Below are 20,721 nucleotides of genomic sequence, written 5' to 3'. Positions count from 1 at the left end.
GGTTGTTGCCATAATAATAGATAGTTTTGGTGTACAGGAATGCTGTATCAAGTAAAATATTATTCCTTTGTCAGGTGGTATGTGTGGGATCAGTGGCAGAATTGGAGGAGCTGAGTGGAATTCAAGTTGAAGACCTTCATCGTGAAAGGTGATACTTTATTTTAAAATGTGTATGTTATAGATGTTCTATTAATTTTTTTAGATGCTGCATTTTTCCATTTGTCTAATCAGGTGGTTCGCTCTGACTCCAAAATATAAACCTATTGAGGTGAACTTTGGTTAGCAATATAATGTTGTAATTAGATTAGCACTATTCTGTGTTTGACCAGCTTAAAAGCAGTCTTGGCTCAGTCAAAAGTTGAGAATTGAAGCCCCAGTCCAGATTCTAGAGCACAAGTAATGTTAATCATAATTCAGCTTGTAGTACTCTCACTGCTGCGTCAGTGGTTGTAAGTTCAAGTCACACTGAGGCTTGAAGACTTGAGTAACCAAATATAAGCTCGCAGTTGAGGAACTGCTGCTGTGTTGGTGGTATCATCGTTTGGAAAGAATTTCAAGCAGCTGTCTGCTCTCTCAAATGAAAGCAAAAAATCCCATGGCCCTATTTTGACGATAACGAGCAGTAATCCCTAGTGTCATGCTAATAATTATTTTTTCAGCAACATCGAAATGATAGACTATTTAATTGTTATTACATTGGTATTTGTGGGACCTTGCTGTGTGCGAATTGGCCACCATATTTCCCTGCATTACAACAGTGACTGAATTTCCAAGTAAGTTCTGAATTGTTATGCACACTGGAACGTTGATGAAAAGGACTGTTTAAGTGCGAGTTTTTCCCTCTTCAGTTTGCAAATTACCATGTCTCATCTGAAGAAGTTGGTGCATTCTACATTGGTTTTGGCTTTCTAACTAAATTTGATCAGACCTCAAACTATGTGCTGTAAATAGGATAGCTAACAACGACCATTTTGTTTGTCAAATGTTAGGGAATGATCAATTGTCCACTAATAATTGTATCTACTACTGAATATCACTTAGGTTGTGCACCGTATCTTTTCTTTAAACAGAAAATTGCAATATTGTTTTGCGCAGATTATTGCAGATAAAACAATCCCCATGAATTGTTAGATATAGGAAAATACTGAGTGTAAAGATAGAATCCATCAAACCACAGTTTAAAATGTCCTTTCAGAATGTATTTCTCGCAGTGCAAACAACAAGACTTTCAAAAATAATGTTTTTCACAAGTGATTATAACTTCCAGTTGATCCATAGGAGTTCAAAACTGCCATTGACACTAAAACAGAATCCCTAATAACTTAGTTTAAGTTATGCCCAGAATTTTTTTTTTAGAGGCGTTAATTCGGGTATCACAATATTTTGCAACCAGTCTCTTCAATGTTTCAATAGAATATGTTTGTCAAAACTACAATCTACATTAGTTAATATTTTGCTTGTTTATTTTTGACTAACTGGAACAGGAAGCCTGTCTAAATGGCTGAAGTACAAATGCTGAATTGAAAAATTGACCTTTGTATCAATCTAAGATTTACCTATTTTACGCAATTGCAAACGCTTTTTCTTAAAAAAGCATGCATTGAATTTTCATGGACAACTGTTTTACGTATGTGGTGTAATAGCTGATGTATCCAACACTGGCCCTGAATTTCATGAAGCAATTTCTCAATGCAGTGTCTGGGAACAAAAATAAAATGCTTTTTGAAAGAAGCCACAGCTGTAAGGTTACCTCGTCCTGAAAACCAAACAATGCCATTCCAATCTGGAATATAAGTTGTTTTTTGTTCTTCAAGTTTAGTGTGAAGGATGTCAGTAATGTAACTGATAACAAAACTCAGGAATAGATTATATTTATTGTTTGAGAACTTGAGTAAAAGGAGCAAAAGTAGTCCATTTGGTCCCTTGATGACCTTCTCCCTCAATTCTACTTTCCTGATTGCTTCCTAATCCTTAAGTTTCTTGAGACCTGAAATCTCTGTCTAAATATATTCAACGAAGGAACATTCATAATTGTCTGAAGAGAGCAATCAGCCACCAGCATGTTCATCGACAATCCATCTCATCCTGTAAAAAATTTTTCATGATCTTGCCCCAGACTCTGCCATCCTAAGCATTTGCAAGCTTCCGGAGCTCTAATTCTGAGATCATAAGAATAGCAGTATGTGATTGGCTCATTGAACCTGCTTTGCCATTTAAGAAAATTATGACTGATTTCATGGTGGCCACTTTCCTGTCTTGCCCTGTAACACTACATCTCCTTCATTTCTGTCACAATATCACTCTACATTTTTTCTACTTTAAATTTCATCTTGATTTAAATGGTTGGTTTACGTGCCATATCTGCCTACAGCCTCATCATAACCTCTTCACTGTTATCCGTAGTATTTTCACATAGGCAATTTCAGGTGTATATGTGAATGTAGAAAATCACACTAGGTATATACAAACAAGCATGTCTTGAAAATTGGTACAAAATCACATCAGTGCACCCTGCCATAAAAACCTATGCCCTTCATTTCATATGTATAATGTCATGCAAGATCGAGTAGATCTCACACCCTCCCCCCCGCCTCCCTCTGTCACGCCCGCTCTCTCTGTCACTCTTTCACACACGTACACACACACACACACACACACACACACATACACACACACACACACACGTGAATCTATGGGGTGAATTTGTATTTGCAGATACATTTTATTTTGTTCAAAAAGCACACAATTTATAGACAGTCAGTCAATGTGGCATTTCATAAGTTCCTACTGTAGAAATAAAACCAGTCTGACTCCAAACTAAAATACAAACAGATTCTAAACTAGGTCTCACACCTAACATGCATCGAAAAGAATTCGGGGATTTACATATTAATTGTTTAAAGCCTTCAAACTGATTAAAGATTTAACAGCTTCTTACGTTTCTTTAGTACATCCTCATCAATGGTGTGCACATTTGATCTTTTACTTATAAATTCTGTGTCTGATACTACCTCTCTCACTAACACCCGACGAAGGACTGAGGCTCCAAAAACTTGTGTTTTCAAATAAACCTGTTGGACTATAACCTGGTGTAATGCAATTTCTGACTTTGTCCACCCAAGTCCAACACTGGCACCTCCACATCATAGATCACAAAACAAATGTTAAAATTGTAGCACCCACCTGTTTAAGTTATGTCTTGCTCATCCAATAATTAGGTGATTATAAACATTAGACAATTGTAACAAACACACAAAATAATATAAACTCATCAGGTCTGGCAGCAACTGTGGAGGAAGAAGCTGTCTTAACTTTCTCCTCCATATCCATCATTTTCTCTGAATGAAAATGGAAGTTGGAAAAATGTGCAGAATACAATTTTGTGAGTGAACTGTAGATTAAAAAATTTTGTCGCATCATTATTTGTGGATCTAAGTAAAGTTACTCTGTTATCTAATTGTTGGGGTGATCACGTTGAAGGAGAAATTACAGACATGTTACATTGTTGCTGCTGAACCATTCCGATAAGGAGGCTTCTGTGTTCAATTCCCAGCCTAGATGGTAACGGATAATTCCATTGTCTGAGCATCATAACAGATATCCATGCTTCTGGAGCAGAAAGCAGGAATAGCATTGCATATTTACAGTTTTGGCTCTTGTTAGTGAACATATCCATGTTAACACTGAATAAGCTTTGCTGTTGGCTTTGCTATATCACTGTCCTTATTGAAATAGCTAATTGAATGTTCAATGTCTGTCCATACATAAAGAATGACTGCTTGGGTCCTGATATAAAGGTCTATATCTTCCAAAATAGGGAAAATTATTTGTAATGCAGAAATGATATATTTTTATTTATAAAACATTTCTTTGGCCTTAGCATTTCCCAGAGTGCCTTACAGCCACTGAAGCACTTTAAAAGAACAGTCATTGTTGTACACAGAACGCATGATGTTTGTGGTCATAAATGTGCTTCCTGCAGAATGCAATATTTGCTTATTGTTACTTGCCTTTTCAAACTTTCCATTGATGCATTGATCATTATACTTTATGTTCCAGTGTTGATAACATCACAATCCCATCAAACTGTGGAAAAGGTGTTCTGAAACGAGTTTCTGAGGTCTTTGATTGCTGGTTTGAAAGTGGAAGCATGCCATATGCTCAGGTTCACTATCCTTTCGAAAACAAAAGAGAGTTTGAAGACACCTTCCCAGCAGACTTCATTGCTGAAGGAATTGACCAAACAAGAGGATGGTAAAGAAGTAATTGCTACTGTAGCAATTCAATTCTGTTATCTTGTGATTAATTCCATAAACTTGGAGTATTCAAGTGGGTGCAGTATAATTGAAACTAACAATTCACTTACCTCAAATTTGAAATTTAATCCTTTTAGTGAATTGTTCATGGGTGAGAATAGAACATTTTTCTCTTCTTGTGACCAGTTCCTGTACATCACATTTCCAGGTTATGTAAGGCTTGGTACTACCATGACAATATATCATCACCCAAGACACTCAGCTGTGCTTTTTATTGTACCAATATATTTTGATTTTTCCCTACATTTACCTTAGTGGTCTTCAAGTGAGATTTCACAAAAAATTTGAAACTTTGATTTGCTTAAGTGCTGCAAGGTGGAAAATAAATAGAGACTGAAAGAAATATTGAAAACATTAAATAGTTGTAGTTGAACACTAAATTTCAACTTGTAATGAATTAATCCTATATTTTGAATAAAAAATGCTACATTTCAGATGAAATCATTTTTCTGTAATTGAGAAAATAGGCATTAGAATTGCTGTTCAGTCACTTTTTGTCAGCTTCAGTAGCGAACTATAATGATGTGTGAAATTGTTTCTTCCTGTGAAGATGTTAGAGTTTGTAAAATGTTATGATCCCTGTAGAAGTCAATATCATATTCTAAAAATACAGTGCATGTTTTTCCCAGCTCCAACATCAATTGCGAAGGGTCAAGATTTCATGCTTTAAGGTTTTTACTGCAGCAAACAAAATAAATGAATATAGATCTGGTGAAAGTAATGGCCAGCAGTATTGTTGCTGTGTTAGTAATCCAGAGATCCAATTTAATGTTCTGTGTACTCTGATTCGAATCTCACCACAGCAGATAAACTTGAATTCCGTAGAAATCTGGAAGTAATGGTCTGATGATAACCATGAAACCATAATCAGTGGTTGTAGAAGCCTATCTAGTTTACTAATATTCTTTAGGGAAGGAAACTGGCATCCTTATCTGATCTGGCCTACATATGACTCAATAGCTACAACAGTGTGGTTAACTCTTAACTGGCCCCTGAAATGGTAAGCCATTCAGATGTATCAACTACTACCAAGTTTAAAGAAAGGAATGAAACCAGATGCACCTTCTGGCATTGACTAAGGCACTGGATACAATAACAGCAAAGACAGCCTTGTCAACCTTGCAAAGTTCTCCTTTCTAATAGTGCTAGTGCCAAAATTAGCAAAGCTGTCTCACTGACTAGTCAAACTACAGCCAGACATAGTTATACTCATGAAATTTTACCTTACACAAAATCCCCTAGACAACATCAATACCATCAGGACAGACCCAGCAGGGGTGGCAGCACAGTGATAGAAAGTTGAGAGAGAGTCGTCCTTGGATGCTTCAATGTTAATGCTGGACCCTAGGGAGTCTCATGGCACCAGATGAAACATGAGCAAGGTAACCTCCAACTGATGACCATGCCCTGGCCCTGGTTTCAGTACTCATCCAGTGTTGAGCACCACTTGGAGACAGTCTATCCCTTGTAGTATGGTGATAGTGCCAGAATACATGAAGGAGGGTGTTCTCATTGTTAACAATGGCAAGGGTGCAGATGTACCCAGCATGAGGGACTTCAAAGTCTATCCCCAAGAATGGCTCAGCAGCATCACTACTGATTGAGCTGATTGAGTCCAAAAGAATGTTGCTGCTTGACAGGGTATGTGGCAGATGGTAAGAGAGCTAAAGGAAGGAAAAACATGCTTGATTTTCTCCTTGCCAGTCTGTCTGTTACAGATGCAACTGTCCGTGTTAGTATCTGTAACTGTAACTACTGCACAGTCCTTGTGGAGATAAAATCCTGTCTTCACATTGAGAATATGGAGTTGTGTAGCACTTGGACTGAGCTACCTGAGAAAGACTTCGAACAGATCAAGCAACCGGAGGTGCTGTCGGCCACCAGCAGCCACAGAATCTCATCACATGTCATATCCCCCGCTCTACCATTACCATCAAATCAGGAGGATGAAGAAAGCAGGAGGGCATGCCAGGAGCAGCAGCAGGCATACCTAGAAATTAGGTGTAAGCTTGGCGAAGCTACAAAACAAGACTACTTGGATATCAAGCAGAGTGAGCACCAAGTAATAGTTAACCAGTCCACAACTAACCGATCAGATAAGACCATAAGGTGGAGCCCATTCAGCTGATTGAGTCTCCTGTGTCATTCGATGTGATCATGGCTGATCTGATAATCTTCAGCTCTACTTTTTTGATTTTTCCTCATCGCCCTTGATTCTCTTACTGACTCAAAATCTGTCTATCTCAGCCTTGAATATACTGAATGACCTGTTCTACAGCCCTCTGCAGTAAAGAATTCCACAAATTCACTATCCTCTGAAGGATGAAATTCTTATCTCTATGCTAATAGGGTGACCCCTTACTCTTTATATTATGATCTCTGGTCCTAGACTTACCCACAAGGGGGAATAATCTCTTCATACCTACCCTGTCAAGTCATTTAAGAATTTTGCATGTCACTTACTCTTCTAAACTCCAATGGGTTCAGGCCCAACCTACACAACTTGTCCTCATAAGTTCGTGCCTCCGTATCCGATATCAGCCTTGTGAACCTTATCTGGACTGCCTCCAATATCAATATAACTTTCCTTGGATAAGGGCCCAAAACTGTTCAAACTATTCCAGCTATGGTCTGACTAGTGCCTTGTATAATTTTAGCAAGGCTTCCTTATTTTGATATTCCATTCCCATTGAAATACAGGCCAACATTTGCTGAACTTGTATGCTGGATATTTGAGATTGCACAGTGTTCCATACCATCCATGACTGTTCAGATTCTGATATTAAAACACAACCATTTTGACTAATATTTGTCACAAAAGAAAAATATTGGAGGAAAAATGTTTATTGGAGATTGAATGCATTTCCTCCAATTTATTGAAGAAACATACATATTCTAAAGAATTAAACTGAACTGCCGACTTTCAGAATATTCATACTTTGAATTTTTGAGCAAAGAACCTTCCTCTCGTATTGTCAAGATTTTTAAAAAATCATTGATTTTAAGTAAAATTACAAGCTACGGTGTGTGTGTGGTGGGGGCATGGCTTCAACATAATTTGTCAAACTTTTGAGGTATTGCACATGAAGTGGAAACCTATTGTAATTTTAAAGTGAAGTAGATTTAGAAGTTAGGAGGTAACTGACTGGGATGTGTAAACATAGTTCAGTCTGCAAGTTAAAATCTGATATTACATTTCCCCCTTTTTATTGTATTTTCATTTAAATTTCTACATGCACATTTATAATGGAAGCTCCCTGTCTGAATTCGTGCTGTAGTGGCATCTTCATGCTATTGGTGGTGCTACAACATTTCCACTTGTCAAGTTTAAGACTTTCTAACAAGTGGAAATATTCAGCTTACATGTACCCTCCAAACCCTTCTTAATTTTCAAGGCCTCAGAAGTCACCTCACTTACTTTGATTTAAAAAGCCCCATCTATTCACTCTTTCTTGATGGCTATATCCTCTTAATTTTGGTGTCACCTTTTGTAAATTATTTTATCTGCTAAGCAGTGGAAACAACACAGGGAGAGATTATTCACAAGACAAGGTTGGCAAGGCTGATCCATGTACAATCCTGCCATTACAATGAATAGGCGTTGAGTAGACAGGAACTAATATTTCCGAGAGTTTTGAATTACAAGTGATCTATTGAGATATATAAAATTCTTAAAAGGATTTGACAGGGTGGACACCAATAGAATATTTCCTTTAGTTAAGGAGTTAAGTATTAGGTGTCACTGTTTCAGAATAAGCAAACAACTTTTTAAGAACTGAAATTAGGTGTAATTAGATTGCAGATTCTTTTTTGGAATTTTCTTCTCAAAGGGCTGTTGAATATATTCAGTGCAGAGATTAATAGATTTTTGACAACTAAGAATTAAGATGATAGCGCGGATTAGAGATCATCCATGATTTTACTGATGGTGGAGGGGCTCTAAGGTCAAACGGTGTTCTCCTGCTATTAAATCAAAGAAGAAATGTAGTTCATTTAGTGAAGTATTGCATTGTATGATGTGAGTATAAGTCATTGATGTTCTTTGAATCAGAACCTAATATTATAACAGAAAACTTACTCAGACTTTCTAACTTCATAAACTGTATTTCTCTAGGTTTTATACTCTATTGGTACTGTCTACTGCTCTGTTTGGAAAACCACCTTTCAGGAATGTAATAGTCAATGGTCTAGTACTGGCAAGGTATGCCCTTGTTTAACTTTCCCACATCAGTAAACATTAAAATTATATTTGATTTTTCAGTATTATCAAAAGTTATAATAGGGGTTAGCAGCATAATTATCTCTTATAATTGAAACATTGTTTTCTGTTAAGCATTCATGTTCTAGTTAATATTTTGGGTGTTGTAAACATTGATTACTCATCATTAAAAGATCAAACTGTTAGCATTAACTTTACTGTAACCAGTTTAAATTATAATTGATTTTCCTAAGCAGCTGTTGTAGTCTGGATGGAGTATTACAGTAGTTTTACCCATTTCTCTTCTTGGTCAGCTGACTTCACATTTGGGAGGTACCTGTAGGTTTGAAGTGGCAGCGGTGACTGGTGGAGGGTGATAATAGGTAAAAGGCTGAAAAAGCTTTGAGCTCATTCAGTTCCAAACGTTATCCTCGTATTAACTTATAAAATATTTGTGACAAGCTATGGGAAGCATTGGTCTCACACTGTGGCACGGTTAGAGACAGTTGAGATGAATGATAATATGAGAGGAGAATAGAATCTGTTCAGAGTTGTCAGAAATGATGCTCAAAATTTGTTTGGGTTTTTCTGCATTCTGCTGCATCTGGAACTCAAAAGCAATTGGCCTTAATCATGTCAAATTAATTTCATTTCCTGCAGTGGAATTAACTAGCTCATATTCTCAATGAATATTTTGTTTTCTGAGGAAATGGAGGAAATTGTAATACACTGAATGGAAGCCTTTCCACAAAGATTTTTAAATATGTAATGTTGGATGTGCCTATAGAGTGTTTGTTATTTTTTTGTGTGGAAGTAAGGGTAGATTTAAAGGAAATGAGAACTGGGCTTGAAGAGAAATCAACATAATATTTAGGTGCTAAGAGAAGAATTTTGCCAAAGAAGTTAATTAAACAATAAAGAAAATATGGTTGAATGTTTGATGCTAATAAATTAGAATACCTCTGAAGCTGACTTCACCATTGATATGATCTTGTCAGAATTGGAATTAGTAAGATATTGCTGCCTTGATAAAAACCAAACTTGAAATAAATTCTGTGTAAGTATAACATTTCTTTTATTTTCAATGCAGACATGCATGAAATTAATAAAATGTGATTAGTGAATCATGTTTCTGTTCTCCTATCTGTGTAGCGATGGTCAGAAAATGAGTAAACGTAAAAAGAACTATCCCGATCCGATGCATGTTGTCAACAGCTATGGCGCAGATGCACTGAGGTAAAATGTACATCATCTAATGACAGTGTACATGGTGTTTTAAGCCTTTTTCTGAACAATATTGACCTGTTAACTCAGCGTGAGAGATTCCCACTGGTCAACAACTCTACTGTATTGTATCTAGTGACTATGGGAACATTTTTTTTCTCATTCAGCAATTCAAATGATCTTGAGTACATGTATTCAAGTGATATGAGATGCCGAAGCTGATAAATTGGGTGTACAATTGAAGTACTAATGAGAACATCATTTACAGTAATTAAGAATAATGAGGGAGGTTCAGTCTATCAGTTTGTCTAGATAATCTGTCAATTTTATCACATTTATAGCATTCCTGTTTCTCCTCATCCATTAAAATACTTCAAATAGTGCTATTTTGAGTCAATTTCTTATACCCAAAAACCATAACTTAATTATGAACAAAAACAAAATTGCTGGAAAAGCTCAGCAGGTCTAACAGCATCTGTGAAGGAGAAAACAGAGTTAACGTTTCAGGTCCGGTGACCCTTCCTCGGAACTGGTGGTGGCTGGGAAAACATCAGTTTGTATGCAGAAAATAGGGAGGTGGGTGGGGTAGGGAGTAAACGATAGGACAGCGCCAAAAGAGAGAGAAAGACAGTTGGACAGACAAAGGAGTTGCTAACGATCAGGCTGGGAGGGTGAATAGTTGTTAATGGGGACTGTTAGTGATTAACAAAAGGGGGTGTGTAATGGCAGGCTATGTGGTAACAAGGTGTGGTGTGTGGGATAGGGTGCTGGGACATGGGAGAGTTCCAACTATTCCCCTTCCCAGCCTGATCGTTAGCAACTCCTTTGTCTGTCCAACGGTCTTTCTCTCTCTTCGGGCTTTATCCTATCGTTTACTGCCTACTCCACCCACCTCCCTATTTTCTGCATATAAAATGACGTTTTCCCAGCCACCACCAGTTCTGAGGAAGGGTCACCGGACCCGAAATGTTAATTCTGTTTTTTCCTTCACAGATGCTGCCAGACCTGCTGAACTTTTCCAGCAACTTTGTTTTTGTTCCTGATTTACAGCATCTGCAGTTCTTTTGGGTTTTACATAACTTAACTATGTCTCTGTTTTATACAGAATTTCCCTATCCCTTCTTGAAATTTCAAGTGTTTCCTACATTTATTTCCACGACAGTTCTACAGATCAATACCTATTCTACATTGTTCACTGTTTCTAGGCATAGCGACTAAGATATAATAGATAACTTGAGGCCATGACAATGGGCAGATACCAATCCTGCATTTTTTTTTTGTTTGCTTGTGGTTACTTAATGCACTTCTAGTTGCATCATGTTTCAAATTAACATCATTCACACTGCATGATGTGGACAGTTTACATTGAAACCAACTGCACAGTTTGTTCATAGAATCTCTACAATGTGGAAACAGGCCATTCGGCCCAACAAGTCCACACCGACCCTCCTAAGAGTGTCCCACCCAGACACACCTCCCTACCTCATCCCAGTAACCTTACATTTCCCATGGTGAAAGCACCTACCCTCCACATTCCTGAACACTACAGGTAATCTAGCATGGCCAATCCACCTGACCTGCACATCTTTGGACTGTGGGAGGAAACCGGAGCACTCAGTTAAAACCGATGCAGACATGGGGAGAACGTACAAACTCCGTATACACAGTCACCCAAGGATGGAATCGAACTTGGGTCCCTAGTGCTGTGAGGCAACAGTGCTAACCACTGAGCCACCGTGTCGCCTGTGCTTCTTTGTGCATTATGACTGAATCCTTTGGTTAAATAAATTCCCTTATTTAAATACTCCTAAAAATCTCCTAGTCGATTTGAAATATCACGTCATCATAGTAGGACCTAAAACATTCACAAATCTAAATTATGATTAACTTTGTGTATATGTCTAAGAAATGTTTTCCTTCTTTGTACTAGTTTAATACTTTTGACATGTGGTTATGAAAATAGATGATTGTAAAGATAATAGTTGTAGGAAACCAATTTCAGCAAATTTCCTATCAAAAACATTGGACTTTCAAATAAATACTGGTAAATTATAAGTAATGCATTTTACACGAATATAATCTGTCACATTATGTTAAAGTTTGAACCGAACCAGAAAGTGAAGTCTGTTAAACATCATTAAACTGCCAATTTATGATTAAATTCCTAATATAAAATGACGTTGTCTGCCTAGAAGTGAAATACGCTTCTTTGAGTATCTTTTGTAAATAGTGAATTCTGTCAAATAGGTGAGATATAATAACATTATTTAACTGAATTTGTTTATCTTAATTGTTTAGCAATTTATATTTAATCTATTTTAATGGTATGATAGGAAATATAATTATTACCAGACTATTTTGAAGAAAGGCACACCTTTGAAGATAAGTTAATTTTTCACAAGTTTCTCATTACTTTAATTTGTATATCATGCTTTTGCAGATTACTCATCAAAGTTACTTTTAAAGACAAGATATCCTGCAATAATAATTGCATTTACATTTGAAAACTTTTTACATTATTTTGCAGAAATTTTGTATAGACGTAATTTTAACTGTGTTTAACTATGTGTGCCATTTTTTTCATGAACTGTGTAAATGTTCTTTTGCAGGCTGTACCTCATTAATTCCCCAGTTGTGAGAGCAGAAAATTTACGCTTTAAAGAGGAAGGAGTGAGAGATATTCTGAAGGATGTTTTCTTGCCTTGGTACAATGCATACAGGTTCCTTGTTCAGAATGTTCAGAGACTGCACAAGGTACAGGAGAATATTTCCATGCAACTCCACATAGATATAACAATATGTACATTTGCAGGAATTTTTTAAGTACACTTCCACCCGAGTGTATAGAAATATGTAGATTGAAATATTAGCTTAATGTCATAATATATATCTTTAAATGTGAAAATGTTAAAGTGGACTGTGATATGTACTATGATGTGTACTGTAGAATGCTCAGTTATTTTTAAACTATTGTTAAATTTCTCATTCCAGGAAGAAGGTATCCAGTTCCTTTTCAATGAAAGTACCATTGAGGACAGTGATAACATTATGGATAAATGGATACTTTCATTCACGCAATCACTCATTCAGTTTTTCAAGGCAGAAATGGAAGGTAATCATGAAAATGGCGAAATGTTTAAAGAAAAAATATAATTACCGTAACTACCTTTTAGTTATCTTCAATATTCCTTTCCAGGGTATTTAGTGCAGGGTTAATAATTCACTTTATTTTTACAATATATGCTCGGTAATTTGAAGATCATAATGAAGGTGCAAAAAAAGCTCATTCAACTCTCACCATAGTCCAGGTCTATGTCTAATTTGAAAAAAAAAGAATAAATCCCCATGTAAATTCATAACTCTCTAAATTTTGCAAAATCTATTGCAATACTAAGGAAATGCCACATTTTTGGAGGTGCTATCTTTCAGATGAAACGATGAAACACTGAACCATGATCTTTTCTGTTCTCTCAAGTCAGGATCTCATGGCATTGTTTTGTAAAAGAGCAGGGGAATTCTTCCATGTCCTGACCATTATATATCCTGGAATCAATGTTATTAAAAAATGGATTATCTGGTCATTGTCACTTTGCTGTTTGTGGGACCTTGTTGTGAGGAAGATTGCTGCGTTGCCCACATTACAACAGTGACTGTAAAATATTTGTGCTGTCCTGAAGTCACGAAAGATGCTACACTGAAGGAAAGCTTGCAGTTATACAGTGTCATGAAGAATGGTATTGCTTTCCTGATGGCTGAATATTTGAATAATTTCATTGCTCCTTTTATGGAATTCTGTTTAAGTTGGCTGTGCCTATTCGGCTCCACCATTTAATTAAATTAAAGCAGACATTTGATCAATTTGTCTCTTTGAAGTGGTGCTTTAAATAGCCCCCGAATCCCCACCTACCCCCCAATCTGCCAGCTATCTTCTTTTTTTCATATTCAACCCAATGTTTTGTGCCCTTAGTTCTTTGACCTGAAAGGAACTTTGATCCTTCTGTGCAATCCACCAAGAAGACAATTTCCATCTCATAAATATTGCATGTCATCGTATCTACTTCATCTTCTGTGGTATTGGTACTGACATTGTGTTTTTGTTACCTCTGATTTGATTTGTTTAGGGCTCTTCTCATTGATCTCCTGAGCAATGGCATGGATAAACATGCCACCTAGAACTTATCTTCATTGCTTAAACATTATCCCACTTAGTCATTCCACTACTGTACACATCAAATTTAAGGTCATTTCTATTCCCTTCAGTTTCCTTTTTGGTTCCACCCCTCTGTAACACTAACCGGCCCAAAATCCATGAATGTTCTCTCACCTTTCTCTCAATTCTTCTAACTCTTCTGCATGGGATATTTGCTCTCTTTCTGTATCCATGCTGTACCGTCAATGACAGAGTTTTTCCAATCTTGCCCCATATCCTGAAATTTGCAATCTGAATCCCGACAATTTGCTGCAGTCTTGCCCAAATCCATAATCCTTTTTGGGGGCGGGGAGGGGGGGGGGGTGGGGGGGGGGGGGTGGGGGGTGTGGGGGGGTGGGGTGGTGTGGTGGGGTGGTGGGGTGGTGGGGGAAGAAAACACTTGGATATCCGAGACCATTTGTCTGAGACCTCCTTTTGTCACCTTGTCCAATCCTGAAACGTTAACTGCTTTGGGTATTATCCTTTGTTCATATTGATAAACTATAACTTCTCAGCTGGAAATTAACTTTATATTTAGAAAAAAAATGTTTAAAATGCATTTAATGCCTATTCATCATTTATATTTATAAATATATTGAGCTAATCACATTAAAATGTGAAAACTTCAGATTTGCATTCATATTTATCAATTAGTGTTCAAAAAATACCTTTTCATTACAGCATATAGACTTTACACTGTGGTGCCAAGACTAGTAAAATTTGTGGACTTATTGACAAATTGGTATGTGCGAATGAACCGCAAAAGATTAAAGGTAGGAAACTTTGAATTTCCTTGAATGGAGATCATCTTCATTAAGCCCTTCTATTTCCTTTCTTACAATTTAAATAAAAGATAAGTAGCTCCCCTTGATAACACAGTGTGGAGCTGGAGGAACACAGCAGGCCAGGCAGCGTCATAGGAGCAGGAAAGTTGACATTTCGGGTTGGGACCCAAATTCTGAAGAAGGGTCCCGACCGGAAATGTCAATTTTCCTGCTCCTGTGATGCTGTCTGGCCTGCTGTATTCCTACAGCTCCACACTCTGTTGTCTCTGACTCCAGCATCGGCAGTTCTTGCTATCTCTGAGTGAATTAGCTCACCTTGATTTGTGCTTAGTTCCTCTTCCATTGATGATTGAGACCTGCTCATGAATTACAGTTTCAGTATCAATGGCGTTATGTATGGATTAAATTTAGATTCTTGTTTGTGATGGTTATTAGTAATAGATAGGGCATGGAGCATCTTTCCATAAAAATACTGTTTAGATAACCCAACTTTAAAAGGTTACCAACGTTTAACAATCATTGCGTTTCAGAGAGGAGAATTTGTTGGTAATTCTGCTTACAATTTCTCTTTGATAGGGTGAAAGTGGCGTAGAAGATTGCCAAAGGGCTTTGGAGACCCTGTTCAGTGTTTTGTTCTCCATGTGTCGGCTGATGGTATGAAAACTTAACAATAATTTTACTTTTATGATGTTTGCATCTGAAATTTGTGCAGTTGTTGAAAAATTGTTCACTTTTGCCTGTTTTTCTTGCCTTCCCCTCGGACAAGGTGCTATTATAATTATTCAATGTCTCATTCTACATATAAATTACTTGTTACTTACATGCAACACAATGCATCAGTTCAACAATTGCCTTTTAAATCATGTCTTTCTGATTTAGTAACATAATAGTTACGTGGTTAAAATGCCACTGTTGTTGATCCTCTTCTATTTAATGTATTTTCTACTTGAGCTTCTGAGAGATCTTTCAGAAGAAGTGTTTTTGCTTGTTTTAAGATTGTTAGCTTTTTTGTGATTGAATTTATTTCAGCTAACTGCTAAGCATATACGTGATGACAAGGTTTTGTTAACTAAATAAGCATATCTAAGGTCTTAGAGTTACTTATAACCATGGATACCTAACAAAGGTTTAGATAATTTTTTTAGTGAGGTAGTAGAGGCTGTTGACCCAGGTAAACAACAAGCATGTCGTAACAGCTTCATTGTATATGGGAGTTCTCAAACATGATTTGAGGGAGTTTGGCTGCCAATAACTCAAATTTTTCATACATTGACTGCAAGTTATGCTTTTTACTTTGCTAATAAATAGTTTTTGTCCTTGGTCCACATATGGTATGAAGTAGTTGAACTGGCTTCTGTTATGCTTCATTTTAGTCCCAGTTTTTACAGGAAATGGATATAAAGGCAGAACCTATCCTCAAATTTCTTAAATCTTTGTGTGGTTGGGGCATTTGGGAGTGATTCTTATCGATTTTACACTGAAATAGTTAGGCAAAAACTGATCATTCATTACCATTCAAAGCTAATTTCAGTATTAGGTTCAACTAGCACAATTTTCTCACACATGCCTTTTCTCTGAATTTTTTTTGGTTGATCGAAGTTAGACCTGGCATTTTACCTTTAAAATTAAGCTCCATAGTTTTGTTCCCTGCTTTAGGTGATATCACTAAAATAATTATGTGCAAGAAATGCTTGAAGAACATAGGATAATTACTGGCTAAAAATCTTTATCAATTATACCTTTTCTGAACAAATTATTTTCTCATGTACTTTGCTGTATATGTAACGTTTTTGAAAATCAGCTCCATACTGAGTGTAATCATTGATTACTGTTGTAAGAGTTCAGTGTTGATATAGCATGCTCAAAAATGTGTCTTTTCAATTTGGCCATGTGATATAAATATATATTGAAGACTTTAAGAATAATGACTTGAATTTTGTATTAACTAATGTTGACTCACAGACAGCTACCCACAAAATCTTTGGAAGCATTTGAGCAACAACTTGCTCAAATCTGCTGTCTGATCCTGCACAGTGCCTACTTTGGACCATCAGTGGACAGGAAAAAAGCAGCAAGTCTCTTCAGACTATCAGCTTGAAAATTCATACTGAGGCATAAAATATCAAAATCAGAAAATAGAAGATAGGAAGTACGTTTAGACTCTAATCATGTCCCACAACCAAAATAGGATCAGAAAAGATCTTTGCCACACAATGACCAATAAGAGAGAATCTTATAACCATTCCAGAGGTTACTGTAGACTGGAAGGGCTTTTGATCGCTAAGGAGTTGTCAGTGGTTTATTTTTTCCTAATCTTTGACTTCCATTAACCTTTTCATACCCATAAGAGTTTAGAGTAATGGAATTTAAGTTAGTGGTAGAGTAGTACAGCCCTGGGATTTAGAGTAGTACCTAGACTGTTGTTTAGAGTAATGTAGTTGGCATTTTTTTTTAGTGAGAATCTAACACAAGGGACCATCTAATTAGCTGTAAATTAATTTAATAGAATTTTTAAAACTTAAGTAGTTGCTAGAAGGTGCAAAAGTGCAGTCAGCAGTGTAGTTTGCTTCTATGGAATTTGGGAAACGAGAGACAGTTTGAATGTCCCTGACAACCACATCTGCAGGAAGTGTGTCCAATTGCAGCTCCAGTCAAACTGCGTGGATCGGTTGGAGCAGCAGTTGGACACATTCAGGAGCATGCAGGAGGCAGTAAACATCATAGGAGTTTTAGGGATGTGGTCACATCCGAGGTCAGGCAGATTGATGGGTGACTGCTAGAAGGGGCAGGCAGACAGTGCAGGAGTCCCCTGTGACTCTTGAACAAGTATACTGTTTTGGATACTGTTGGAGGTAGGTGTTTGCCTATTGGGGAATGGTGACAGCAGCAGCCAGAATGATGGCACCACAGCTGATTCTGTTATACAGCAGGGAGGGTCAAAGTGCAGTAGACAAGAAGTAATTTTCTTTTAGAATTCCTACAGTGTGGAAACAGGTCTTTCGGCCCAACAAGTCCACAACGATCCTTGGAGCATTCCATTTAGACCCATCCCCCTATAACCCACCTAATCTCACATCCCTGAACACTACGGGCAATTTAGCATGACCAATCCACCTAGCCTACACATTTTTGACCTGTCGGAGGAAACTGGAGCAGCCGGAGGAAACCCACGCAGACACGGGGAGAATGTGCAAACTCCACACAGACAGTCGCCTGAGGGTGGAATTGAACCCGAGTCCCTGGTGCTGTGAGGCAGCAGTGCTAACCACTATGGAAATATGGAACTGTATAGACAGGGGCAAGGCATTTCTGTGGCTGCAAAAGAGACTCCAGAATGGTGTGTTGCCTCCTTGGTGCCAAGGTCACACATTCTTGAGTGGGCATGGGATATTCTCAGAAGGGAGGGTGAGCAATCAGAGGTTGTGGTATACATTGATCCTAATGACAGGAAGAGTGATGAGGTCCTGTACAGGCAGTTAGGTAGGGCATTGGAAAGCAGGACCTCTAGGTTTGTAATCTCAGGAATTACTCTCTGCCACATGCTAGTGAGGCTAGGAATAGGAAGATAATACAATTAAATATGTGACTAAAGAACTGGTGTAGGAGGGAGGGCTTCAGATATGTGGATCGTTGGGATGTCCTCCAGGGCAGATGGGACCTGTTCAAGGAGAACAGGTTGCACCTAAATTGGAGGGGCACTAATATGCTGGCAGGAACGTTTGCTAGCGTCACTCGGGAGGGTTTGACTAGAGATGAGGTTGAGGTTGGTAGGCTCGCTGAGCTGGTTTGTTGTTTTGCAGACATTTCGTTACCATGCTTGGTAACATCCTCAGTTTAACTAGTGTGGCAGGGGGTTTGGAAACAGAGTAGTAGCTCAGCAAATGAAATGATCAAGGAGAAGTTAGAGACTAAGGCCAGTCAAGCTAAAAGGAAGAACGGATGGAGAGATTGCTGAACACAGCAGTTTAAAGTGCATTTGTTTTAACGTGAGGTGTATGACAGGTAAGGCAGTTGAACTTAGAGCTCGGATTAATACGTGTAGCTACTGCAGAGACTTGGTTGAGAGAGGGACATGATGAACAGCTTACCATTTTGGGATTCAGATGTCTCAGGGAGATAAAAGAGCTGGAGGAGTTGCGTTACTGATTAGGGAGAATTGGGGGACACCTTAGAGGCTCATCCAGCATTGGCCATATGGGTAGAGCTCAATCATAGGAAGGGTGCAATCGCTTTGAAGTTGTATTACAGGCCTCCTAACAGTCAGTGGGAAATAGTGGAACAGATATGTGGACAGATTATGGTAAAGTGTAAAAACAAAAGGGTTGTTGTGATGGGTGATTTTAACTTCCACTGCATTGACTAGGACTTGCTTAGTGCCAGAGGCTTGGATCAGGGCAGTTTGTTAGGTGCATCCAGGAGACTTTTTTTGAAGCAATATGTAAGTAGTTCAACTATTTGGACTACTGGTAATGGGGAATGAGCCTGGCCAGGTGATCAAAGTTTCAGTGAGGAAGCATTTCAGGAATAGTGACCATTGTTCTGTAAATCTTAAGTTATTCATGGATAAGATTAGTGCTCAGTTGAAAGTATTAAATTGGCAGAAGGCCAACTTTGACAATATTAAGCAGGAATGGGGAAAATAAATTGGGGTCGCTATTTGAGGGTGAATCCATATCTGTATTTGGGAGTCTTTAAAGGCCAATTGATTAGAGTTCAGGATCAGCATGCTCCTGTGAAAATGAAGGATAAGGATGGCAAGACTCAGGAACATTGGATGACCAGAGAAATTGAGAGCTTAGTCAAAAAGGAACATGAGGCGTATGTAAGGTTTAGGAGACTAAAGACCGGCAAAGCTCTCAAAGAAATGTCCTTGGCAAACAGAATTAAGGAGAATCACAAGGTGTTTTATACATAGATAAGGAGCAAGAGGGTAGCTGGGGAAAAGGTAGGTCCACTTAAGTACAAGGAGGGAACTTGAGTGTGGAGCCAGAAGAAGTGGGTGAGGTCCTTGACGAATATTTTGTATCAGTATTCACAAAGGAGAAGGATGTGGTGGATGGTGAGTCTCAGGAGGGGCATGTTGATGTAAAATAGGTGTTGCGTGCTTTGAAAAGCATTAAGTTAGATAAATCCCCAGCACCTCATGGGATCTATCCAAGAATACTGGGGGAGGCAAGGAAGGAAATTGCAGAGGCCTTGTATGAAATCTTTGTGTCCTCTCTAGTCACAGGAGAGGTCCAAGAGGACTGGAGAATAGCCATTTTGTTCCTTTGATTAAGAAGGGTAACAGATTATCCAGGAAATTACAGACCGATGACCCTCACATCAGTGGTAGGGAAATTATTGCAGAAGACTCTTAGGGACAGGATTTACTCATATTTGGTAAAGTATAGGCTTATTACTGATAGACAGTATGGCTTTATGTGAGGGAGGTTGTGTCTCACAAACTTAATTGAGTTTTTGAGGAAGTGATGATGATGATTGAGGGCAGGGTGGTGGATCTTGTCTCCCTGAACTCTGGCAAGGTCTTTGACAAGGTCCCTCATGGCAGGCTGATACAAAAAGTGAAGCCAGTGGGATCTATGGGAAGCTGCTGAAATGGATACAGAACTGGCTTGGTCATAGACTGTTACATAGTAACAGTGGAAGGGTGTTTTTCTGACTGGAGATCTGTGACCGCTGGTGTTCTGCAGGGATCATTGGTGGGACCCCAGTTGTTTGTAATATATATAAGTTATTTGGAGGAAAATGTAGGTGGCCGGACTTGTAAGTTTGCAAATGACATAAAGATGGGGGAGCTGCAGATAGTGAGAAGAATTGCCAAAGAAACAACAGGATATCGATAGGCCCAGAGTGGAGCTGGAGGAACACAGCAGGTCAGGCAGCATCAGAGGAGCAGGAAAGCCGATGTTTCAGGTCAGACCCTTCATCGACTTTCCTGCTTCTCTGCAGCTGCCTGACCTGCTGTGTTCTTCCAGCTCCACACTGTATCAATTCTGACTTCCAGCA

At 38.2% G+C, this 20,721-nt stretch overlaps 1 protein-coding gene across 1 annotated transcript in view; it reads left to right on the top strand.

Moving 5' to 3' along the window:
- iars1 (isoleucyl-tRNA synthetase 1) overlaps window positions 1–20,721 on the top strand; it is a 125,975-nt gene that overhangs the window by 33,379 nt on the left and 71,875 nt on the right. Inside the window, exons 4-11 of the mRNA XM_048606306.1 lie at window positions 75–148; window positions 4,060–4,254; window positions 8,431–8,517; window positions 9,667–9,750; window positions 12,348–12,492; window positions 12,730–12,850; window positions 14,609–14,700; window positions 15,289–15,366. Of these exons, the coding sequence (XP_048462263.1) occupies window positions 75–148; window positions 4,060–4,254; window positions 8,431–8,517; window positions 9,667–9,750; window positions 12,348–12,492; window positions 12,730–12,850; window positions 14,609–14,700; window positions 15,289–15,366 (876 nt within the window). The remainder of the gene's footprint in view (window positions 1–74; window positions 149–4,059; window positions 4,255–8,430; window positions 8,518–9,666; window positions 9,751–12,347; window positions 12,493–12,729; window positions 12,851–14,608; window positions 14,701–15,288; window positions 15,367–20,721) is intronic.

Source organism: Rhincodon typus, chromosome 16 (assembly GCF_021869965.1).
Source record: "Rhincodon typus isolate 14 chromosome 16, sRhiTyp1.1, whole genome shotgun sequence".
In the NCBI taxonomy this organism is placed as follows: domain Eukaryota; kingdom Metazoa; phylum Chordata; class Chondrichthyes; order Orectolobiformes; family Rhincodontidae; genus Rhincodon; species Rhincodon typus.
Note: the sequence above shows the minus strand (reverse complement) of the source record. Positions and strands in the feature narration are given on the sequence as shown.